The 25,956-nt window shown below is 46.5% G+C and overlaps 1 protein-coding gene across 5 annotated transcripts in view; it reads left to right on the top strand.

Moving 5' to 3' along the window:
- Positions 1–25,956, top strand: part of MEGF6 (multiple EGF like domains 6) — a 210,932-nt gene that overhangs the window by 171,049 nt on the left and 13,927 nt on the right. For all 5 annotated transcript variants that reach the window (XM_083512799.1, XM_083512798.1, XM_083512800.1 and 2 more), the window contains 13 exons: positions 1,473–1,598; positions 2,582–2,713; positions 4,558–4,686; positions 4,772–4,903; positions 7,026–7,154; positions 8,766–8,894; positions 8,996–9,124; positions 10,838–10,966; positions 13,507–13,635; positions 17,896–18,024; positions 20,113–20,241; positions 21,517–21,648; positions 24,160–24,288. In XM_083512799.1, coding sequence (XP_083368925.1) covers positions 1,473–1,598; positions 2,582–2,713; positions 4,558–4,686; positions 4,772–4,903; positions 7,026–7,154; positions 8,766–8,894; positions 8,996–9,124; positions 10,838–10,966; positions 13,507–13,635; positions 17,896–18,024; positions 20,113–20,241; positions 21,517–21,648; positions 24,160–24,288 — 1,683 coding nt within the window. The remainder of the gene's footprint in view (positions 1–1,472; positions 1,599–2,581; positions 2,714–4,557; positions 4,687–4,771; positions 4,904–7,025; positions 7,155–8,765; positions 8,895–8,995; positions 9,125–10,837; positions 10,967–13,506; positions 13,636–17,895; positions 18,025–20,112; positions 20,242–21,516; positions 21,649–24,159; positions 24,289–25,956) is intronic.

Here is a 25,956-nt window from a genome sequence, read left to right as displayed (position 1 = left end):
CCTCGCCTTTGCACTTCCACCAGGCTCCTCCTGTAGTTTACATCATTTTATTTATTCATTGGTTATTTAAATTGTTTTGTGCTGCATCCAACCAAGGCCTACTCAAGGGGGGATCCGCTGGATGGGATTCGGCATAAGGCAATAGTTCTGTCTGCATAAACCTTTCTGCTTGCCTGACAGAACAGTGTCCACTCTCGTCTTCCTCTCCCATGCACTGTTCTGCAGTGGATGACCCTCCAAGGCAGATTTGGGAAGGAGAGGAGTCCCGTTGTGCTAGCACAACAACTTAATTGAATCTGGCCTGGTTAATTAATATCAATTAACCATTAATTGATATTAATGGGCCTAAGTTAGTCTGTGATTCCTGTGTTGCCGGGCAATTGGATCTGTCTATAATTCTGTGATTAATTTCACTGGGTCTGCTCCGAGGAGGAATAGTACTGGATACAACCCAATTTATTCATTTATGCTGACATGTGCTATTTGTTTTAGGTTACTTTTTATGATTGTGACATCTGCACTATTGACATGTGTCTTAATCCAGTTTTCAGTTTCCTTGGAGGCTTTTAAGCAGAGTTTAGATGGCCACTCGCAATGTATTCCTGCAGAGGGTTGGGGTCCCTTCCAGCTCAACAATTCTATGTCTCATAATTTTTGCATGTTGGTGTTGAGTTTTTATTACAATAAAGTGGTAGATGTATCTAGGGAAATAAATAAACAAACTAAAGAATAGTTGCTAATAGCAGGAGCAATCAGGTCTCTCTTCGTCCAAATGCCTGCTGAAGAAGATGTACTGTATTTTTCGCTCTATAAGACACACCAGACCACAAGATGCACCTAGTTTTTGGAGGAGGAAAACAAGGAAAAAAATATTCTGAATCTCAGAAGCCAGAACAGCAAGAAGGATTGCTGCGCAGTGAAAGCAGCAATCCCTCTTGCTGTTCTGGCTTCTAGGATAGCTGCGCAGCCTGCATTCGCTCCATAAGATGCACACACATTTCTCCTTACTTTTTAGGAGGGAAAAAGCGAGTCTTATAGAGCAAAAAATACGGTATCTTAAATAGCCACCTAAAATTATTAAGATATGGGCCGGATGTGCCTCTGCAAAGAAGCAGTTCCATGTATGAGGAGCCACCACTAAAAAGTCCCTTTTGCTGGAAGGGGGGCATTTTGCTTCTTTTTTTTTTTTGGCTGTCACTGTCCTCAAACAACCACATTTGTGTTTAGTCAGATTGACCATGGTGACCCCATGTCCTTTTGCTTCTGGGTGTCCACAACATAACCGGCAAATGCCACATGGCCACTCTAACCGATCGGATTAAACCTTGTTGTGGACAACGAAGGCAAAGATGAGAACTGGATGGAAAACAAATCTGGGCAGATAATCTTGGCATCGAGAGTTTCAGAAAAAAAAACCCCATCCCTAGGGACACCTGCATTGTCTTAATCACTTCATGTCCTTTGCTTTTCAGAATGCCCAGAAGGCAAGTTTGGCATGAACTGTTTACAAACCTGTTCCTGCGGTGGTTCACAATGTAGCCGCTTCACTGGGCAGTGCCACTGTGTGGCCGGGAAGACTGGTGTGGATTGCAGCCATGGTGAGTAAGGGAAGTCCCATGTCTCCACCTCTGAACACTTGAACGTTCCCTGCATGGCAGGAAGGAAGAGCTAGAATTTCTCGCAGCTTGAAGATGTAGGGAAAGGTTGTGCCGGTTGATTTCATGCAGTGCCCTATGGCATTTTAATTTAACTAATTCAGCTTAGTTATGGGCAGAGGTTAATGCAACTGAGTTTTATGGAGCCAGCATGGCGTAATGTTTAGTGTGTCAAACTAGGACCTGGGAGAGACTAGGGCCATGAAGCTCATCTTGCCTCTCAGCCTAACCTACCTCACAAGGTTGTTGTGGGGATTAAATGAGGAGGAGGAGAACCACGTATGCTGCAGCGAGCTCCTTGGAGAAAAAGATGGGATGTAAACACAAGAAAAGAATAAGTTAATCATGCCCATTAACTTTGGTGGGTCTACTCTGAGTAGGCCTAAGCTGGACACAACCCTTTGGTTTTTCCCTGCCCTTGTTATGCTGTTGGTGGATGGACACATTCAACATTATAGTTGGCATTCAGGGCTACTCCTATTCAGAGTAGACCCATTGAAGTTAATGGGCACAATTAACTCATTCATTCAATGCATTTGCATCCCACGCTTTCCTCCAAGGAGCTCACAAATGCCCTTGCACACCCTCACACGCACCATCACTCAACCATGTGCTTGCAACAACCACATCACTCCAGCCACTTGATTCTTCCTTCGGTGAAACCCTGACAATGTGTGATTGTGTAGCTACTTCCTCCTGCCTGCTGCTTGGTTAGGAAAGACCCACCCAAATGGCTCTGGTGTCCCACATGTGCCACAGGTGCTAAGGACTGTCTCGTGGGGAAGCCGCTGTGGGTGCAGGTGAGCTTAGTGCTGCCTAGAGGAGAACCTAGAGTCTATTGCCAATCCAGGTCTTCAACATTCATTCATTCTCTCTCTTTCTCTCTCTCTCTCTCTCTCTCTCTCTCTCTCTCTCTCTCTCTCCAGATTGCCCTGAAGGCCACTGGGGTAGAGGCTGCCAGGAGCTCTGCCCAGAGTGCAAGAACGGTGCCCGCTGTGATCCTGCCACTGGCGCTTGCTTGTGCCTTCCTGGATATACAGGCAGTCATTGTCAAGACGGTAAGCAGCTCTTGTCTTTAGCAGGGATAGAAGCGATGGAAAGGACACCCAAGGACTGCAGCTCAGGGGTAGAGCACCTGCTCCGCATGCAGAAGGTCCCAAAGTTAATCCCCGGAAGCTCCAGGTAGGGCCGGGAGAGACTTTTGGCCTGGAACCCCAAGAGATGCCGCTAATAAGTATAGACATAGAATCATAGAACTGTAGAGCTGGAAGGGACCCCCAAGGGTTATCCAGTCCAACCCCCTGCAATGCCATAATCTCAATTAAAACATTAATGACAAATGGCCATCCAACCTATGTTTAAATACCTGCAGTGAAGATAGAAGTGGAAGTTCATAGCAGCTCATGACTGCAGTACCGCAAGGACTGCCTCTTCCCATATGAACGTACCCAGTCCTTGAGATCATCTTCTGAGGTCCTCCTTTGTGTGCCTCCTTGAGAGGTCTGGAGGGTGGCAACATGAGAACGGGGCCTTCTCTGCACTGGCTCCCCATCTGTGGAATGCTCTCCCCAGGGAAGTTTGCCTGGTGCCTTCATTATACAGTGGTACCTCGGGTTAAGTACTTACGGTAATTCGTTCCGGAGGTCTGTACTTAACCTGAAACTGTTCTTAACCTGAAGCACCACTTTAGCTACTTGGGCCTCCTGCTGCTGCTGCGCCACCGGAGCCCGATTTCTGCTCTCATCCTGAAGCAAAGTTCTTAACCTGAAGCACTATTTCTGGGTTAGCGGAGTCTGTAACCTGAAGCGTATGTAGCCTGAAGCGTATGTAACCCGAAGTACCACTGTACACCTTTAGGCGCCAGGTAAAAACATTCCTTTTTAACCAGGCCTTCGATGGATCTTATTGACATCCAAACCCTTTTAGAATGTGACCTTTTTTTGGGGGGGGGGTTGTTATTGGGTTATTGCTTTTGGTTTTATTTTATATGTTGTGGTCTTGTTGCAAACTGCCCTGAGACCTCCGGGTATGGGGCAGTGTATAAGTTGAATTAATAATAATAATAATAATAATAATAATAATAATAATAATAGTTAATCTGGCACGTGTGGATTCTTCCAAGTAAGCGCCAGTGAAATGAATGGGTGTTGCGCGAGAGCACAGTGCCTGCTGGGCTCCCTCGACTCTGCCAGTCTCAATGGCACCCCCCCCCCAATTCTTATGGGCCCTACTGCTTTTGCATTGCTCCTCCTCCTCCTCCCATCCATCCCCAGAGGTGATCTGATGTACCGATCTGGAGCATCAGTTACCTTCAGTTGTGTGTTTGTGGAAATGGTTGTATGGAGGATTTAGTTAAAAATGTTTTATTGCACTGCCTAACCATAATGCCCGTCCTAGAAAGAAAATGCAATCTTGTCTGTGCTAAAAAAAATTGGAAAGATCGAGGAATCCCAACAAAAGAACAATGACTGCCTAAGCTGATAGAATTTGCAGAATTAGCCAATTTGACAGCCAAAATTAAGGAATCGGGATGACAAATGGATAAGGTCCGAGCGGGAAAGCTTTGGGGAGGATTCAAAATGATATGATACAAAAATAAATTTTCAAGTCGGGGTAACTTTATGAGCAACGGTGAATTATAACAAAGAGGTGAAGGGGGAGAATGGGTGGATAAAGTATCTGATACGTAGCAAAACAAGGTATATCTAGACTGTCTTGGTATGCTGGGTTGGGCAGTCTGTAAATACCGCGTGATGGAAAAACAGGATGTATAAAATTAGACATTGGAAAATGCATTAAAAATAAATAAATCTGTGCAAATAGGCATTTGACTGTGTTTGCAATGGACTCTGGCTACAAGCAATAACTGTTTATTGGATTCCCCCCCCCCCTCCTTTTGTAGTATGTCCACCTGGATGGTTTGGGCAAGATTGCCAGATGCGCTGCAACTGTGGGAATGAAGGATACTGCCACCCTGAGACGGGGAGGTGTAGCTGCCTGCCCGGATGGACGGGCCACAATTGCCGAAGAGGTATAGGTCTACTCTGAGTAGGACTTAAATGCAACCTGGTGTCGAAGTCACGATAATAATGAGGCTTCCCCTTCCTCCTCTTCAGCCTGCAATGCTGGCCGCTGGGGTCCCGATTGCACCAACACTTGCAACTGCAGCAACAGTGATGGGAGCTGCAACGCTATGACAGGACAGTGTCTCTGTGAAGCCGGCTACACTGGGACTCGTTGCGATCAGAGTGAGTGCCGCCTTCCAGTGTTTTCAAGCCTCCTGCTCACTCTTTGTACATGTGCGAAGGTGTTGTTAATGTCCAGCCAGAGGATTATGTGTGTGTGTGAGACACACGCACGCGCGGAGAGAGGGAGAGAGAGAGAGAGAGAGAGAGAGAGAGAGAGAGAGAGAGAGAGACAGAGAGACCAACTGACTGGGAGGTGACTGAATCTTGTGAGGTAATTCTGGGATGAGGGCACCACTATGGAGAATGTCCAGTTTCTTGAAGAAATGTGCTGAGCTCCTGAAACCCACGTTAAGTAAGTTGGAGTTCTTGTTATTAAATATACCAAGAGAAAAGAGCACACCAAGAACTCAGGCCAATAAAAGTTTCAATAGTGGGAGTGGTCCCTACTCGCAAATCAATAGTCAATAGTAACAAAAACTAATCCATTCAAAAGTATGTATTCTGACAAGAATTACAAACTTAAATAGAGATTACAAACTCAAACTCATACGGATACGTATATCCAATTATGAATCACAAACCAGTAAGTTCATGTTAGTCCATGGTCAGATTCGTCGTGAAGGTCTTTGTTTCAATCATTAAGCAGAAGTCAGAAGTCAATTATGGATCAGAAACCAGGACAGGGCCCTGTTTGGATGTATTCACCTTCATCAGCTAATTTTTAAGGGGTCGTGTAAGTTTGAAGAATTCATACAAATATATCCTGTTATTTTCTACGTTTCTCAGAGATAACAACTACGTGTGGGTAGATCTACGTGGGTATCTTGAGCTTTTCTGTGCTCCTGAAACCCACCTGTATCAGAGAATCCCAGCCAGATGACTTGAACACTAGGCGGTTCTAAATTGGATTTTAAAAAATTTAAATCATTTATTGCCATTACTAACAATTTCTATTTCCAAACTGAATGGAAAATTCAAAATGTGAGTTTTCCCACTCATTCAAAGGAATGTTTCATTAAAAAACACAATTATTTTCTCATTTATTTTATTTGTTTCTTATATTTTTGGTATTGGGACGGAATATTAATATAACCTGGAGCAGTCTGTACTAGTCACAGGAAGATCACAGAGAGGAGAAGGAGAGAAATTAGGTTGTATTTCTGATTATTATTTTTTAAGGCCTATAAGATAGAGACCTTTTGCTCTATTATAGATTTGGCCAGTCTGTCTGTTTGAAGGAGTAGTAGAAAGTCTGAGAAGTTCATGCCAATTGGGGCAGAAAACATGGAAGTAATAAGCAGGAGAAGAGCTGGTAGTTCTGTAATGGAAAGCAATGGGTAGTTTATAGGATGTGTGCCTCCTTTAACTGCATCTAAAGCAGCGAACATTACCTGTCTGAAACCAGGCAGATCTGATGCTTTGAAGTAGTAAGAAGCCTGAACATTTCATGCCACATGAATGGGGAAAACACCAACATTACAGGCAGCAGAAAGACCCCCTGAGTCTTCTACTGAAAGCAATATAAAACCAAAAGAAGTTGAGGAGTACGTAAAACAAACAAGCTAGTACTGAGCACAGCTGTCAACTTTTCCCTTTTCTTGCGAGGAATCCTATTCGGAATAAGGGAATTTCCCTTAAAAAGAAGGGAAATGTTGACATTTCTGAGTGAAAAACAAAACTTTTAAGAATGAATGTGACTGGAGCAGCTTGTTGTGAGGAGAGTATGGATTTCAGGCAAGGCAAGGGCTGGTTTAAGGAGACATTCAGACTGAACCTTATATAGCAGCCACACCCAACTAACCCCACCCTGATGGAAGGTGCCATTTTTTAGTTAAAGGGATTCCATCAGTCTCCCTGGGGCCAGTGCAATGGAGTCATCCAAGGGCAGCAGCACTGCCGCCAGAGACTTGGCTAGTGAAAGTGGTTCTGGGGCTGGGCCTGCATGTTCTTCTGCTTTTGGAGTCCTCATCTCCCAAAGCAGGGGAATCAAACATCCAAGATTGTGGCCCCACCAAACTCCTTTCCCCTCCTGAACATCTGGGTGGGAGGCAGCACTTTCCTGAAAGAAGGTGGTCCTTTTAGCAGCATCTGGTTTTACACACCAGCTCTGCATCCTCTTAAGAACCCCTCTCTCTCCCTCTCCCCCCTCCCCATTGTTTTGATGTGTTCTGTTTTCCCCAAGAGTGCCCCGAAGGCTGGTTTGGTCCAAGCTGCCGCCACAGGTGCCAGTGTGACAATGGGGCTGGCTGCGACCACGTCAGCGGGGCCTGCACCTGCACCCCGGGCTGGAGAGGGACCTTCTGTGAACGCCGTAAGTAACCCAAACCCAGGACTTTTGTTACTCATACTCCTACTACTAATAATATCCTCCCCACCCCTATTCACAGAGGGACCTTTCGATCTGACAGCTGCCAGTCACTGTCAAACGAGGGCTGTCCCAGTAGTTCTCCCAGAAATGTTTTCAGCAGGAAGGTATTGTCCCTGGAGGGGATGCCCATATAAACTCCAGCTCACTCATCTCTCTGCCTCTCCATTTGCCAAACGACAGCATAGAATCATAGAATCATAGAATCATAGAGTTGGAAAAGACCACAAGGGCCATCGAGTCCAACCCCCTGCCAAGCAGGAAACACCATCAGAGCACTCCTGACATATGGTTGTCAAGCCTCTGCTTAAAGACCTCCAAAGTAGGAGACTCCACCAGCAGACTGTTCATGGTCACCTGGTCTAGGAGGGGATACATTCATTGAAAATATTAGCTTTTTCCCTTTTCTTTTTTAAGAAAGGAACCTACCTGTTTGTTAAGCCTGGCACCAGAAGTCCTTCTCTAAATATCCCTGCCACTCTGTAGGCTTTCTTTATTACTGCTACTGTTGTTGTTGTTTATAAGTCACCACATGACTGGGTTGCCCAGAGAGCCCTATTTTAGACATTTTCAAAAAAGAAGAAGATTGCCCAGGATTTTAACTGCTTTTATAACAACAAGAACAACAACAACAACAACAACAATTTATTTATACCCCACACATCTGGCTGGGTTTCCCCAGCCACTCTGGGTGGCTTCCAGCAGAACATTAAAATACAATAACCTATTAAATATTAAAAGCTTCCCTAAACAGGGCTAAGGGACGCAGGCGGCGCTGTGGCTTAAACCACAGAGCCTAGGACTTGCCGATCAGAAGGTCGGTGGTTTGAATCCCCACAACGGGGTGAGCTCCCGTTGTTTGGTCCCTGCTCCTGCCAACCTAGCAGTTTGAAAGCATGTCAAAGTGCAAGTAGATAAATGGCAGGAAGGTAAACGGCATTTCCATGCGCTGCTCTGGTTCACCAGAGGCGGCTTAGTCATGTTGGCCACATGACCCAGAAGCTGTATGCCAGCTCCCTCGGCCAATAAAGCAAGATGAGCGCCACAACCCCAGAGTCGGCCATGACTGGACCTAATGGTCAGGGGTCCCTTTACCTTTAAACAGGGCTGCCTTCAGATGTCTTCTAAAAGTTTGGTAGTTATTTTTCTCTTTGACATCTGGTGGGAAGGCGTTCCACAGGGGGGTGCCACTACCGAGAAGGCCCTCCGCCTGTTCCCTGTAACTTGGCTTCTCATAGCGAGGGAACTACCAGAAGGCCCTCGGCGCTGGACCTCAGTTTCCGGACAGAACGATGGGGGGTGGAGACGCTCCTTCAGGTATACTGGACCAAGGCCGTTAAGGGCTTTTTTGTATCTTTACTGTTGCTGCAATAGCTGCTTTTGTCTCTGAGCTTTTTCATCTGTTTTATATTTGTTTTATGGTTCTCTTTTGTAGGCTGTCTTGAAAATCTAGATTAACTGAATTTAAAAAGAAAGAAAAAGAAAGGTGGCTTTGCTCTACCACCATCTCATACGAATTGGTGCCCAGGCTTATCGCATGGGTCTTTCTTTCCCCAGCTTGCCCTGATGGCTTTTACGGGATGGAGTGTCACAAGGCCTGCCGGTGCCTGAATGGAGCCCGCTGTGATCACGTGACCGGACGCTGCACCTGCCCCGCTGGTTGGATTGGTCCCACCTGCAATCAAAGTAGGTGCCCTGTGCTGGGTGCCAGTCTCTCAGCCTCGCCAGCTGACCATGGATATGCGTGAAAGTGGCGGCCCTCATTGTCTGTTTCCCTTCCGCTACAGCTTGCCAGGCTAACCGCTATGGGGAGAACTGCAGCCAGGAATGCAGCTGCTCCAATGGGGCCACCTGTGACCACATGACTGGTCGGTGCCTCTGCGCACCTGGATGGGTGGGAGAGACCTGCCAGCAAGGTATTACTCACTAATAATAAGTAAGGAGGCTTTCTATACCTACTTTCCATGATACTTGTGGTCGGCTTCCTCTGTTGGAGGCAGTGTTCTCGAATCACAAGTCAGGTGAGTGCTGCAGTCTTCCGGTTTCTTTTCTTTTCTTTTTTAAATAAATTTTTTATTAGATTTTCCACAATGATAACAAAACCCACAAAGGATAGTGGTACACAAAAACGGGTGTGTGTGTGAACAATAAACAGATAAATAATAACAACAAGCTTAATTCTTCACAAATCCAACCTTTTAAGCATCTTAGCTGACTTCCTCAAGTCCCTCCCTTCTGAGTTTCCTTGTAGTCAAAAGTAACAGCTTTCCAATATCATTATTAAACTAAAACAATTTCCAATTATAGTCCATCTTATTCACTTTTCTTAACATTCTAAATCCCATTTATTTAATTAGCTGTCTTCCAGTTTCTGGTTGGCCGCAGAGCTTGACTTCTCCTTTTCTTTAGTTTTCTGCTCTCCTTAGCATGCAGGAAGTTTTTCTCTATTCCACTTCTCTCCTGCTAGTGGGTTGGTTCTAAGCGATGACCAGCAAAAATTCCATCTGTAGTGGAGTTTTAGGGAACACACACACAAGTGCATAAACACATTCCTAAACTACCTAACGGAGACTGGCCAGTTTAGGAATTCTTGGCACTACAGTTTCTAACAAAGTAGATTGGGAATGTGTGTGTGTGAGAGAGATCCTGATGTTTACAGAAGATAATACAAAAAAGGGGGGAGTTCAAACTATAAGTATTGATCCACGAAAGGGAAAGGCACTTTTGGAAAGATTAAACCCAACTGAAGTATTTTGTGACATTAGCATCACTTGCAGACCATTTTGGCTGTGAGTCCTGGAAGGAAGACCTGCTCCCTGCCTTGCAGGCCTTTTTTCCACCTGGTCTGGGAGGGTGGGCCCCGGACTGACTCCAGCTACAAAAGCTGAGGCTGCTGAACGGAGACTCTTCAGCTGGGTTGTTATCGGAAGGGTTTCATCGTGTGTGTCTGTGTGTTACTGTTGCTCTTTTTTTTTGTATCATTATTTTTAGACCTTGTCAATGCATAAACTGTTCAGTTTGTTTGTGTTTTTCGAAATGTAGTCAAAAGCAATAAATAAATAACACATTTGTTATGCTGTAGTTATGTATTGCTTTCATGTTGCGAGTCGCCTAGAGCAAGGTCTAAACTGTGGAAAGGCAGCATACAAATAAAATTCTGTATGTGCTGGGGCGAAGAGGCAGGACCTGAAAATGATGTGGGCATTTCCCACCTCGCAATCCATTGGGGGGGAGGAGAGACCTGCTGTGCTCATAGAAAAATGTTATTCGCACCTCTCCCCTGTTCAGAATGAAAGGGTGAGTGGCTGTGCGGGTCCAATCCTGGCATCCAATGAAACGCGTCCATGCTTAAGGGTGTGTGTGTGTTCAATGTTGGAGAGGCTGAACAAGTGCAAGCAGGAACTGAACATGGAAAGCAAGCAGCTTCTTGTGCCTTGCGGATTTCCAAAGGGGCCTTTACCTTTCGTGGGCTTCGTAGGAGCTATTGGTGTGCAAATTCGTTGCCTATTGGCGCCAAGCCTGTGGCTTAAACAATTGAGATTCTGTGTCCCTTTTTGTTCCCACTGGAAATTTATTTCACCTGTGTTCTGATCTGGTTGCTGTTCCTTTTTTTCCTCCCCTTCCCTCAGTGTGTCCCGATGGCTCCTTTGGAGCAAGCTGCCAGCAGCAGTGTCTTTGTCAAAATGGCGGGACGTGTGATCCAGTCACTGGGAGCTGCATGTGTCCCGTAGGCTGGACAGGACTGGCCTGCGAACAGGGTAATCTGTTTCTTTTTTGCAATAATAATAATAATAATAAATTTCTCTCTCATTATTCATAAATACAGTCTTACCTTTGAAGTCCAACGGAATCAGTTCTGGAGGTCCATTTGACTTCCAAAACATCCAGAAACCAAAGCACGGCTTCTGATTGGCTGCAGGAAGCTCCTGCAGCCAATCAGAAGCCGCGGAAGTCCTGTCGGATGTTCAGCTTCCAAAAATAGTTCGCAAACCGGAACAGTCACTTCCGGGTTTGCGGCGTTCGGGAGCCAAAACGTTTGAGAACAAAGCTGTTCAAAAACCAAGGTACGACTGTAACAAAACTACTTAAAACAATTATACGTAAAACCACACAATAAAAAAGTACTATGGGAATGCTTACTATGTTGCTTAGATACAAGGAATGTGTTAAAATGTTATAGTAATAAAATAAAGGAGCAGGAATGGAATGTTGTGGCTGAAGGGGATTTCTTATTTACCAGTCGGACTTTTTCATACGTAAAATAGCAGGAGGCATAAATTGCATTTGTGGAATATTGATATATAACCAATGATTTTTTTTTGTGGGCTGGCAAAGTTAAGAGTAACCCTGCTTGACATTTTGGGAATATGTTGTAGTTGAATAAAATTATATGCGGGGATTGAAATATGTACAGCCAAGGGGAAATGAAGAAGTGATAAAGTGATAAAACACTAAAATATTTCAAGTATTGAAACAGAATTATGAAATGTACGTTACACAAGGTAAGGGAGGGAAGAAAAACATAATGGAAGCGGGGTGGGAAGTCAACTTTTAGATTTGTATTAAATTAGAATTAATTTGATTTTGATCTGTAAAAAATTTTTTGAAAAGCAATACAAATCAACGGGCCAAAAAAGTAATAAAATAAAAATAGAATAAGTTAAAAGCTTATCAGAGGAGCAGTTTGAAGGAGTTGTTCACCAGCCATCCTCTTGCTCCTCCCATATAAAGAGATTACAATTGGAACCAGCCTGAAGGAAAAGGAAAAATAACAATTGGGCATCTATAATTTGAAACAGAAGGTGCCTTCTGAACTTTAGCTGGCAGAGTATGGCACAAGGCCTCGCTCATGATACTAAAGGCTCAATTTCTTCTTGCTGTTGTCAAATGAGCCTCCCAAATTTGAGGAACGCTCCTTTTTTATTATTGTTTGGAGACCCAACTATCGATCTGATTGGCTAGACATTTTCAATCAATATATCCCCTCCACAGACACCTCTGGGATAATGATGGCATTAAAACCTCCTGTTCTTCTTCAATAAGAGAGAAAAAAGGAGACCAGATCGTGTGAAAGATACCTTTTTTGGAGATGGCCTTGATTAGTTGCCGATGGTCTGTGCAATGCTCCAGAATCAGCCTTTCTCAACCTTGGCCTACCACTCCCATCATCCCTGACCACTGGTCCTGTGAGCTAGGGATCACGTAGGCCAAAAACACCTGGGACCCAAGGTTGAGAAAGGCTGCTCCAGATCTTATTAACCCAAGCCTCTATTGGTATATTACAGGTTTCCTTCCCTTGGTGGGCAAAGTCTAGCTGCTATGAACAGGAAGGAAATTAATTCTTTAGATTCTTTAAGGGTAGAGTTTAGGGGAAAGATCCTGAAGGAGATCCCAGTGATTGGGGATATGGTAAAGGTAAAGGGACCCCTGACCATTGGGTCCAGTCATGGCCGACTCTGGGGCTGTGGTGTTCATCTCGCTTTATTGGCCGAGGGAGCCGGCGTACAGTCATGTGGCCAGCATGCCTAAGCCGCTTCTGGCGAACCAGAGCAGTGCACGGAAACGCCGTCTACCTTCCTGCCGGAGCGGTACCTATTTATCTACTTGCACTTTGATGTGCTTTTGAACTGCTAGGTTGGCAGGAGCAGGGACCGAGCAACAGGAGCTCACCCCGTCGCAGGGATTCGAACTGCCAACCTTCTGATTGGCAAGTCCTAGGCTATGTGGTTTAACCCACAGTGCCATATGGGTCCCTTGGGGATAAGGTACCCTGGGCCTAAGTTGCTCAGAGCTTTGCAGATTAACGCAAGAACCTTGAATCTGGCTTGGTAGTAGATGGGCAACCAGAACAGATGCTTTAAGGATGGAGGCACCTGTTGTTAGCCACACACACCCCTATAACCTGACGCTCCCATCCATTGGCACCCCATCTGCAGAACTCTCTGGCACAATAATTTAAGCCGCGGATGGGGAACCTTTTCCAGCATGGCAGCTGCATTCCCTCACGGGGTGGATTTATGGGTGAACAGAATCAGAAGCGATGTGATGCAAACTCTTCAGCCATCCCTAGTCTGACCAGAGAATGTAGCTACAGTAAGCCTCCTTGCATATAGAAAATAGATCTCTAAGGGAGGTTGAGCTACATAACCTTGATATGCTGCTTTTCTACTGACATGGATATTTATCACGTGTTTTGCATTGGAGGGGGGAGGCATTCAACTCACGTTCCCACCCTGCACATCTGCGTTTTGATGGGTAGTCTGTGGAAGGCTCATCTGAAAAGGTCTCTTTCCCTTAGAGTGCACCCAAGGAAAATATGGGGTCAATTGCCAGGAGAGCTGCGATTGCCTGAACGAGGGCTTGTGTGACCGGCAGGCTGGGCGCTGCCTTTGCCGCAGTGGCTGGACAGGAGAGAAGTGCCAAATCCGTAAGTAGGAATATTTTGTGGGGGTTTTTTTATATTAAAACTTATGAACATCCTTACAATAGGCATGGTGCAAAGTAGTGACACAACAAACCTAGCAATATGTAATAAACCGAGTTTAAAATCCACATTGCACCCTTTGAAATGAGCAGTAAAGCAACCTTCAATAAATAAGTGGACTGAAACAACACTTTTATTGATTTGAGGCCGTTTAACATCATTTGATTATTGCTTTTCATTAATTCAATCTCTGCAGAATGATGGCAAAATAACCTTTTTTTATTAAAAAAAACGGGGCTGGTGTGCTGTGGTGAAGATGCCGATTAAATTGTTTCATGGAATTGCAGAACACCTGATGGTCATTTAGCCCAACCCAATCACAGCTGAAGTATCCATGGCAGGTGGCCACCCAACCTCTGCTTAACAACCTCCAAGGAAGTAGAGGCCAGCACCTGCTGAGGGAGCCCATTCCACTATTGAACAGATCTTAGCGTCGGAAAGTTCTTCCTAATGTTTGCTTGGAATCTTGTTTCTTCTAATTTGAATCGGTTGGTTCAGGTCCTCCCGATACTGGAGCAGCAGCAGAAAACAAGCTTGCTGTATCTTGGCTGTCCTATCCTCTCTGTCTCTTTGCCTGGCTAAAGGCAACATCCCCATCTTCCTCTTCCATTCCTCATAAGGTTTGGTTCCCAGACCCTTGTGTTGTCCTGCTTGCCCTCCTGTGCCCACATTCATGCATACAGGGCTGCCTCCATAACTATTTTTGGCGAAGTGGTTTAACAGCAAATAAGCAATTTTAAAAGCAGGTATAAAATAATTTGTAACAGCAGTCACGAAATTAAAAGACGCCTGCATCTTGGGAGAAAAGCAATGACAAACCTAGACAGCATCTTAAAAAGGAGAGACATCACCTTGCCAACAAAGGTCCGTATAGTTAAAGCTATGGTTTTCCCAGTAGTGATGTATGGAAGTGAGAGTTAGACCATCAAGAAGGCTGATCGCCGAAGAATTGATGCTTTTGAATTATGGTGCTGGAGGAGACTCTTGAGAGTCCCATGGACTGCAAGAAGATCAAACCTATCCATTCTGAAGGAAATCAGCCCTGAGTGCTCACTGGAAGGACAGATCGTGAAGCTGAGGCTCCAATACTCTGGCCACCTCATGAGAAGAGAAGACTCCCTGGAAAAGACCCTGATGCTGGGAAAGATGGAGGGCACAAGGAGAAGGGGAAGATAGAGGATGAGATGGTTGGATAGTGTTCTCGAAGCTACCAGCATGAGTTTGACCAAACTGCGGGAGGCAGTGGAAGACAGGAGTGCCTGGTGTGCTCTGGTCCAAGGGGTCACGAAGAGTTGGACACGACTAAACAACAACAACAATAACAAGATAAAACAATTTACTACACTGATCAAAACAATCAAATTTCAAATGTAGGCTGTGATTTTTTAAAAATATATATATTCATGTAAAATGCTTGAAAGGCTTTTTCTGAACGCAGACTGGGGTTCCTCTTCACATCCATTTGGAATTTCCCGGTGCAAATTGCAACTGGCATTGCCCGAATCTGGTTTCAATTACGCACCCGCCTCCCCCGGCCGCTGCAAAAGCAACTGGGAACAAGGCTGTGGAAGGTGCCATTCCAAACGGCCAGCTCGGCGCCGTTCCCTAGCCGGCCTACCTTGCATTTTACCCTTTCTGTGTTTGCCTTGGACCGTGGCCATTTTCGCCTTCTGTCTGAGGCGAGAGCCAACTGAGGAGGTTTGAGTGGAGTTGGCGTGCCCTCGGGGCAACCTCACGTGTGTTGTAAGGCGAGCCGCCCACCTCGGGTTACCGGCTGCCCTGCTCGGGAACTGGCAAGCACCGGGAGCGCAGCCAAGCTCCTGAGCCAGTGTCCCAGTGTTGATTTTGCTGCGTTTCAGTTCCGTGATGGAGACGTTAGGACAGCTTCCAAGCCGCTCTGTGCCCAGGGCAAGGAAACTGTCCTTTCGCCTGGCAAATGTTTGCTGCTTGAAATGGTGAATACCAGAATATATTTTGATTCCCTCACCTCCTCTAGTCTTCCTTTCGTTCATATAATTTCCAAAGCATGACACTAAGGGGTGGGGCAATTCAGGTCTGAGGTCCAACTGTGGCCCTCTGGATCTCTCTGCCTGGCCCTTGAGACTCTCCCCAGGCCACATTCCTCACTGGCCCAGCTTTGCATGTTCTCTGAGTGTTTCTGCCTGGCTGGAATGGGTCCTTGAACTCTTATACAGTGGTACCTCGGGTTAAGTACTTAATTGGTTCTGGAGGTCCGTTCTTAACATGAAACTGTTCTTAACCTGAAGCACCACTTTAGCTAATGGGGCCTCCCGCTGCCACCGCGTGATTTCTGTTCTCATCCTGAAGCAAAGTTCTTAACCCGAGGTACTATTTCTGGGTTAGCGGAGTCTGTAACCTGAAGCATCTGTAACCAGAAGAGTCTGTAACCCGAGGTACCACTGTAATGCCTCTTTGCTTGTCTGGATGGGGAGAAAGAGATGGGGCTGTGAATGTGTGTAGAAACCTGCCTGCTTTACAAAAGTAAAACTTACATCCGTTGCTCCACCCACTTTTGCCATTGGTCCCGCCCATGGCTATCATGTGGTCCCTCATAGGTTGCCCAGAAAGGAACATGGCCTATGGCCTGAAATAATAATAATAATAATAATAATAATAATAATAATAATAATAATAATAATAATTTATACCCCGCCCATCTGGCTGGGCTTCTCCAGCCACTCTGGGCAGCTTTCAACAAAATATTAAAATACAGTAATGCATCAAACATTAAAAGCTTCCCTAAACAGGGCTGCCTTCAGATGTCTTCTAAAAGTCCGGTAGTTGTTGAAAAAAGGTTTTGCCAACCCTCTGTTATGGGCCCACCATTCAGTTCAATTTGTCATTTGTTCCGGGGGGAGGGGGGACATGCTTCCTTTTTGGGAGCTCAAGCGGGAAAGGGGGTTATAAAACCTTAGAACTGTTGAGTTGGAAGGGTCCCCAAGGGCCATCTAGTCCAACCCGCTGAACTGGAGACTATCACTTACTTATGGCCAGCAAGCCCATGCGGCTGACATGAGATACTTCTCTTTCCCCTATTTGGGAGCTTTGGAGCAGAATGTTCTCTGCAAAAGAATTCCGCTGGGAATCTTGGCAGCCAGAGGGGGGCGCTGACTTGGGCAGAAAGTGAAGAAGCTGCAGAAATCAGAAATCAAAACACTCCCCCCCCTTCTTATCCGGGTGTGAAAAGCTCTCCCCAAACAGTGCCAAATAAGATTGGAAGTGTTATTTCTGGCTTGAGCCAGCAGCGCTCGGATGCCAGGGCAATATCACCATGATCCAGGGTATTTAGCAAGATCGGCTCCAGTAGTTGGAATTTGCTGTTTTATCTGTCGTCGGAAGTTTAACACAGAACTTTAAAGAAGAGGGTTCTTTTTTAAAAAAACACGCACACACATAAACACACACACACACAGCTCTTGAGGGGCGCAGGCAGGGAGAAATTGGAAACTGAATTTTGAAGTTAGGAGTTGCACAAACACAGCAGCAGCTGCCGCGACGAAAAGTTGCAGCGTAGCAAGTGTGGCTCCTGTTTCGGCTTCCTTGCCAGCCAACGTTGCTCTTCAAGGATGCTGTAAGCCAGGGCTAGCCCAAGTGGTGCCCTACGGATAGTGTTGGCCGGTGGCTCCCATCAGCCCCAACCAGCATGCCCAATGGTCAAGGAAGATGGAAGTGGGAGTTCAGCAGCATCTGGAGCTCACCACATTGGCTACCCTTATTGCGAGAGATGGGAACCCATAGCTCTCCCTTCACCTTGGACCATTGACTATGCTGGCCAGGGCTGATGGTAGTCGAGCATCCAACAAATGTCTGGAGCTCTCCAGGTTTCCTGCTCCTGATCTGACCTGTAAAACCACATTGTGGTATGCACTCAGTCAGTACCTAAGTTTGAGAAGCCAGTAACCTTCATTTAAGCATTCATTTGCTGTCAACCACACCTGTGGACTCATCCACTGCATTTCGTACTTGCCAGATTCCATCTTGGCTCTGCCCTTCACCCTTCAAAACTCTGCAATTCTACGATTCTACGTTATGAATTCGGTGTGGGGGGATGGTTTAACAGCTTCTTGAAAGTGGGGGGCTGACTGCTGCGCCCGGTTAACCCGAGTCTGTTTGTTTTGATCAGATTCTAGACCAGAATGCATTCATGAATGAAGCTCCCCAGCCTTTTCTTCTCTTTTGCAGCTTGCCCCGAGGGCACCTACGGGGAACAGTGCAAGCAGCGGTGCGACTGCGAGCATGGGGTCTCCTGCCACCACATCACAGGGGCCTGCGATTGCCCGCCAGGGTGGAGAGGACATCACTGTGATAAAGGTGAGGGAGCTGCCAGCTGTTCTGGTGGCCAGGTAGGTGAGCCCATATGCAGGCGGCCAAGCAGGTAAACGAGGAGGTTGTGCTCCGTTGCTGCCTGGTGAGTGACCATTTGCTCAAACTTGAGAGACTGGTTGGAGTCAGTGATTTTATAGGGCCAGCCAAAACTCTCGTTTTCCCTTGTATCTGCAGCCCTTCACTGCCCCCACTGGCTGGAGGTTGTATTGCAGGGTAGGTGCAATAACACCTCCAGCCTCTGGGGGCACTGCTGTGCTGCAGAGAGTTGATGAAGAAGAAGAGTTTGGATTTGATATCCCACTTTATCACTACCCTAAGGAGTCTCAAAGCGGCTAACAATCTCCTTTCCCTTCTTCCCCCACAACAAACACTCTGTGAGGTGAGTGGGGCTGAGAGACTTCAAAGAAGTGTGACTAGCCCAAGGTCACCCAGCAGCTGCATGTGGAGGAGAAGGGAAGCGAACCCGGTTCACCAGATTACGAGTCCACCGCTCTTAACCACTACACCACACTGGCTCTCCAGTAGGCTACTCCACAAGAGTAGGCTAGTGGATGCCTCCTTTGGCAAACTGCTCTGGGGGCACAGTGCATATGGCCTCTTGAGCCCCTGTTGTGGCAAGGAACCTCCAGCGCACAGACCTAATGCAGCCCTCCAGCCCTCCCCTTCCGGCCTACGATGCTGTTTGGCGCCAAGCCACTCCTGATCGCCTGACATCATATAGGACATTAAGTTTTGGTGCAAATGAGAATGTGGCTGGGCTGAAAGGGGGGAGGGCTTGCAGGCACCACTGATGGCCAGCACCTACAACAATCCTGCAGACAACCTCAGCCACAGCATTTTGCAAGCTCTAGCATCCAGCACTGTGCCTGCATGGGTTCAATTTCAAGCCATGCACCTGATAATCAGGTAATTGACACATGGCTGTCCCCTCTGTTTCCCCACCTACCTGCCATCAATCTACTCCCCATTTCTTCCTCCTTCCAGTACAACTGACTAACCTGCTGCTGTGGTATTTCTGAATCCTGGTTAGGATGCGAGGATTGCATGGCACCATCATAAAATGTTTCAATGGGGGGGGGAATAATATGATGTGGGAGAACAGCCAGGTTTAAGGGGGTATGGGCTTTCCATGGAAAGACGTTGGCTTGCTAACATCTTTTCATTTAGGAGACCACCCAGTTGGGAAAACAAGCATGTTCTGGAAAAGAAGCTAATTCCACAGAAAACTGAAGCCCTTTCCCCCCAGAGGCTCCAACAATAACCCCTCTCTCTCAACCCTCTGCTGCTCTGCTCAGTTTCCTTCTTGGACGGCATGAAAAAGGCTGGCTCAGTTTCCACCACCCCTGGCATGGCGCCTACTGCTTTGGGTCCCACCAGCTGCTGGGAACCACAAATGGGGAGAGCCGCTGTTGCACTCTAGGCCCTGCTTGGGGGCTTCCCCCAGGGGGGCGCCTGGTTGGCCACCCGTGAGGGAAGGATACCAGACTAGATGGGCCTGTGGCTTGATCTGGCAGCCTGGCGCTTCTCCTGCTTCTGTGGAATACCAGGCGATGGACACCAACTTTGATGGCTTTAAAAGAAGGCTGGAGAAGTTCATGGAGCTGCTAGCCACAATGGCTCTGCTCCACCATTGCTGCCATGCTTCTGAACACCAGTTGCTGGCGTCACAAGTAGAGGCTGCTGTTGCTCTCAGCTTTTGAGCTTCCCAGAGGCATCTTGGTTGGCCGCTCTGAGAACAAGGTGCTGGTCCAGAGTGGTCTTTCATCTAATCCAACCACTGGACTGTTATATTTTTATTCTTTGTATTCTCTTTGGAGGGTTAGATGGTTTCAGGGAGGGTGATGCTATCCATGGCTGCTTGCCACGATGATGGAGTCCTGTTGCCAGTGTTTGTTGGAGGTGGTATAGCTCAGGATACCACAAAGGAGGAGAGTCGCTGTTGCCCACAGGTCCAGCTTGTGGGCTTTCCCATAGTGAGCATCTGGTTGGCCACTGTGAGAACTGGACTCGATGGGCCCTTTGGTCTGATCCGACAGGGCTTTGTCTTAACGTTCTTATCTGTCCCCATCACAGCCTGCCTGCCTGGGTCATTTGGAAAGGACTGTGCTGCCAGCTGCGACTGCCCTCCAGGAACGCCTTGCAACCATATCACGGGCGAGTGCAGCTGCCCCCCAGGAGTTACGGGCCACGGATGCGAGCAATGTATGTTCCCCAGTGGGGCTTGCAGCTTGGGCCAGAGTGGAGGTGTCCATTCAGCTTTGGATAATATATATCAGGCACGTCCAACTCCCAAGAGACTGTGATCTACTCCCAGTATAAAAAAACTGGCAGTGATCTACCCATTGTCATTGGAGGGAGGAGTGTGCATGGGGTGGGTGGATTGCCCAGAGTTCTTCAGCTTTTATTTGTTAACTTTCAGTAAACCTCATTTAATCCTACGATCGATAAGGGTCCCACGATCTACCAGGATCAGCCAGGGCTCTACCAGTAGATCACGATCTACTGGTTGCACATGCCTGATATATATAAATGGAGTAAATAAAACGGGTGCTCAGCCAAATCCCAGATCGCATCCTGGCAGGTGCCTCATGCTCTTGTAATCCAAACACAGCGGAGGGAGAGCCAAGTGGGAAATGGGATCAGCATCCTCTGTCCAAAGAGGATTAGATTAATAAAGCCTCGAGTGGAAGCCAAGGCTTGGCGCAGAGCGCTGTGGCTCGCCGCCATGATTCGTGCACTTGTGTGTTTTGAGGCTCTCCTTCCATGCTTTGAAGGATTCCTGCCAACTGACCAGGAAAAGAAACCCTGCCTGGCTGCTCCTGCGCCAGTTTGAGCTGTTTGATTAGGAGAAACTGCAGGCTGACTTTTCACAGGGCGACAAGCATTCTCTCTTTCTAAGAGAAGATGCCAACTGATCGAACAGAGTGTGGAGGACCCTGACCTGGCCTGCTCCTCAGCCTTTGATATCAACATGTTCTGCAGAAAAGTGGAGCTGGTCACATCACAGAGATGAGGCCATCAAATGCCCCGAAAGGCTCAGGCAGAGGAGCAGGTGAAAGGAGTTTGCAGAGCTCGCCTGGGTTGAGGGCAGACTGATCTGGGCCTAAGCCAGGGTGGAGAAACTATTTTCAGCCTGAGGGTCACATTTCCTCATAGGGAACCTTCAGAAGAGTGGTGGTGGTGGGGACACGTGTGTGGAGGGCAGAGCCAGAGGCATTAAAAGCAAATGTTGCACAAATCCTTCTGTGAAAGTTGCGATTCAGTGCCTTCGCATGTCTAAAAATAAGATACGGCATCTGCTCAGCTTTCAATTATGTTACAGAAGAACAAAAAACAGGGAGTCAGCCGCCTCATGGAAAACCTTGCTATGGAATCTCTGCACCACCAATTTGTTGGGTGCCGAAAGAGATCTGGACCCAACCTTCACCATCCCAGCTCATTGTCCCCCTTTCTTCCTCCATGCTCCCTGCCCTTCAGCCTGTCTCCCTGGGACCTTCGGAATGAACTGCGCTCGGATTTGCCAGTGTCCTGGAGTGAACCATGACTGCCACCCAGTGACGGGAGACTGCATCTGCGCACCCGGTTACCAGGGCAGCAATTGCCGACAAAGTGAGTTTGCTCTGAATTATTTGCAACGGGATTTGCTTGCATAGCAGGGAATGGGAGATAACGTTGTTTGGTCTGTGGTTTTAAGTGAGCTGATGGAATTCGCACCATCCGGGTGACTTCATATAGATTAGAATGTTACTGCCTTTTGGATTTTGGACGTCTCCACATTCTGCGAGGTAGGATGTATTGCGTTTGTATCTCGCCTCTGCCCTAAGGAGCCCAAGGTGGTATATACATAGTTCTTTCTTTCCCCATTTAATCTTCATAACACCCCTGTGAGGCAGGCTAGGCTGAGAGAGATTGACTAGCTCAGTCACCCAGCGAGCTTTATGGCTGAGCAAGGGATTTGAACTCGGGACTCCCAGGTCCTAGTCTGACACCCTAACCACTACACCACACTTGCTCTCCAGTACATGTTTACACACACACACACGAAGACTGTATAAGGCAGCCTTTCTCAACCTGTGGGTCCCCAGATGTTGTTGAACTACAACTCCCATCACCCTTAGCTAGCAAGGCCAGAGCTCAGGGATGATGGGAGTTGTAGTCCAATGACATCTGGGGACCCACAGGTTGAGAACCGCTGGTATAAAAAAAAAGTTTTTTATTGCGTTTCTTTTCCATTGGTTCACAACATCTGTTACGCCACAGTAAACAAGAAACATTTTTATATATAAACAGATATTAAAAAAGAAGAAAATAAAAATAAAGAAGAAAGAAGAAAGAGAGGAAAGAAGAAACAAAAGCAAGAAAGTTGGGTTACATATTATCTTTTCCAAAAGTTACTCTCTTGTGGACCTCCTCACGTCCTCCCAACATTGCATTCTTTAACCTCACATTGTCAGCAATTTGTTACCTTATTTCTAAACTTACTGTACCTTTCAATTATTATGTAACCAACTTCAAAGTAAATTGTAATTCAATTTTAGTACCTTTATAATAAACATAATATATTTGTTTCAAATTTGTCTTATTTTTCTCTGTTAATATCTTACTTTATCATTTGCCTAATTAAATTGCAGGAGCATGACATTTCCTGATCGTGCACATTTTTAACATTCAATCAACTTATAATACTTTTGTAGATAGTCCTTAAATTTTTTCCAGTCCTCCTCAACTTTTTCTTCGCTCAGATCTCGGATTCTGCCAGTCATTTCGGCCAATTCCATATAGTCCATCATCTGTGTCTGCCAGTCCTCCAGCGTGGGTAAATCTTGTGTCTTCCAGTGCTTTGCGATAAGAATTCTTGCTGCTGTGGTTGTGTACATAAACAAAGTTCTATCCTTTTTTAACACCTTCCGGTCCACCATGCCCAGAAGGAAGGCCTCCGGTTTCTTGGGAAAGGTATATTTAAATACCTTTTTCAGTTCATTGTATATCATTTCCCAGAAGGCCTTCACTTTCGGGCAGGTCCACCATAGGTGAAAAAAAGTCCCTTCTGCCTCTTTGCATTTCCAACATTTATTGTCAGACAGATGATATATCTTAGCTAGTTTGACTGGGGTCATGTACCACCGGTATACCATTTTCATAATGTTCTCTTTCAGGGCAGTACATGCCGTAAACTTCATACCGGTGTTCCATAACCTTTCCCAGTCCTCAGACATAATGTTATGTCCAACATCCTGTGCCCATTTTATCATGGCAGATTTAACTGTTTCATCCTGTGTATTCCATTTAAGCAGCAAGTTATACATTCTCGAAAGTACCTTAGTCTTTGGTTCTAGCAATTCCGTCTCCAATTTCGATTTTTCCACCTGGAAACCAACTTTTTTGTCCATTTTAAAAACCTCTTGAATTTGAGCATAGTGTATACCGCTGGTATAGAGGATGCAGAAGGGAGCAGGAGGACAGTTCAACTCAAAAGATTTAGGGTGATGAGTGCACAGCTGATCTCTGAGTAGCTGTTTCCACAAGAGCATAGGAACATAGGAAGCTGCCTTATACCAAGTCAGATCATTGGCCCCTCCAGCAGTGCCGGATTTAGGGTGGTGTGAGGGGGCACCAAATTGAGAGGATCCATTTTGGGGTGCCAAATTTTGGCCCTGCACAGGGCACCTTATTACGAAAGATGACCAAATTTCCACCCCTGCATCTAGCTCAGTATTATCTGTGGGTTTCAAGCAGGGTTCCCACCCACTTCCTGGAGGATGCAGGAATTGAACCTGGGGAAAATCACTTTGCAATAATATAATAATAATAATAATTTATTATTTATACCCCGCCCATCTGGCTGGGCCTCCCCAGCCACTCTGGGCGGCTTCCATAAAAACCAAAAATACAGTAAAAATAATAATAATTTATTACACAGCTGCAACCCCTCCTGGCTAGAATCTCCAGGTGCTGTTGATAGAATCGCTGCACAATGGCAAAAGCAAGTCAGTCCCCCTTCTGTGGCAATGGAATTTGATTTAACATGAGCAAAATGTACTGCTTTGGCAGTGCAAAGCTAAAGGCTTATTTTGAATCTTTTCAACTTTTAATGGTTTGTTTGTTTGTTTGTTTACCCAGGATGCCCCTCTGGGCGTTATGGTCCAAATTGTGAGAGGCAGTGCAAGTGCAAGAACGGGGGGCAATGTGTGACCACCACGGGAACATGCCAATGCCCAGCTGGTTATATTGGTGCCGACTGCGGTACTGGTGAGTGGATTGGAACGGGTTGTATGCAATGCAGCGGCTTCTTATATATTGAGTGGCAAAAGGCTGAGCCAAAAGATCAAATATTTGAAATTTCATCATGAAATTTACACAGGCTGTGTTGTTGTTTTTTTAAGGTGATGTAACTCTGAACCGAAATATCATATATTAAATTTTTTGTCATAAAAATTACAGAAGCTGGTAAAGAGGGGAGATCTTGTTTTCTAAAGGACCAGAATATAGCACAAGTTTAGCACTCATTTATGTGTTATTTGCTTCCCACCCTAAAAAAATCCATTTGACAATATAGAAAGGAGTACAGTGGTACCTCGGGTTACATACGCTTCAGGTTATAGACTCCGCTAACCCAGAAATAGTACCACGGGTTAAGAACTTTGTTTCAGGAGGAGAACAGAAATCGTGTGCTGGTGGCGCAGCGGTTGGCAGGAGGCCCCATTAGCTAAAGTGATACCTCAGGTTAAGAACAGTTTCAGGTTAAGAACAGATCTCCAGAATAAATTACCGTATTTTTCGCTCTATAGGACGCACTTTTCCCCCTTCAAAAATGAAGGGGAAATGTGTGTGCGTCCTATGGAGTGAAGACGCCATAGCCCGGGGACCCTCTCCCAGCTGGAGAGGTAATGCGGGGGGCTATGGCAGGAGCCTCCATAGGTGCGCGTCACCTCTCCAGCTGGGAGAGCGCGCACGGGGCTAAAGCAGCCCCCCCGCGACTCTCTCCCAGCTGGAGAAGTGACGCGTGACTATGGCAGCAGCCTCTCTGCTGCGCCTTTCCACTGCTCCCTGACCTGCTCTTTGGGGCTGGTGGTGGGCTTCCCCCCGCCAGCCCCAAAGAGCAGGTCGAAAGGAACCTGAAGCCTGGAGAGCGAGAGGGGTCGGTGCGCACCGACCCCTCTCGCTCTCCAGGCTTCCAAGGTAGCTGCCTGAACGCACCTTAAAGGGCACCTTGTTTTAGAGCGGGAAAACAAGAGGGGGAAAATTCTCCCACTCTCTGCGCAGCGCCTCCTGCCGCTTCACTGAAGGGGCGCTGGGCAGAGAGCGGAAGAATTTTTTCCCCTTGTTCTCCCCCCTCTAAAACAAGGTGCGTCCTATTGTCCGGTGCGTCCTATGGTGCGAAAAATACGGTAAGTTCTTAACCCGACGTACCACTGTACTAAATGTGCGCTCTGTTCTGCCATATTTCTCGAAGTGGTTTTTGCATCATGTGCAAGCTCAAATATAATACAGTGGTACCTCTGGTTGCGAATGGGATCCGTTCCAGAGGCCCGTTTGCAACATGAAAGGAATGCAACGCACAGTGGCACGTGGGTTGCGATTTGCTGCTTCTGTGCATGACGTCATTTTGCGTGTCTGCGCATGTGTGAGCGGCGAAACCCGGAAGTAATCCTTTCCAGTACTTCCAGGTCACAACATGAAAAAACATAACATGAAGCAAATGTAACATGAGGTATAATAATAAAATAAAATTTTATTTATATCCCGCCCTCCCCAGCCGAAGCCGGGCTCAGAGCAGTGCGTGACTGCACAGTATGACTGTACAGAAGTTAACAGTTAGGGAACCGTCAAGAAAATATAATAAACCTGTCACGAGAATGCACTTTTTATTGGAGGCAACCCAGTTTTTAAGTGCAGACTGAAAGCTGGTCACGTACT

This window comes from Podarcis liolepis (genome assembly GCF_965112155.1).
Source record: "Podarcis liolepis genome assembly, chromosome: 7".
NCBI lineage: Eukaryota > Metazoa > Chordata > Lepidosauria > Squamata > Lacertidae > Podarcis > Podarcis liolepis.
This window is presented reverse-complemented; position numbering and strand designations above follow the sequence as displayed.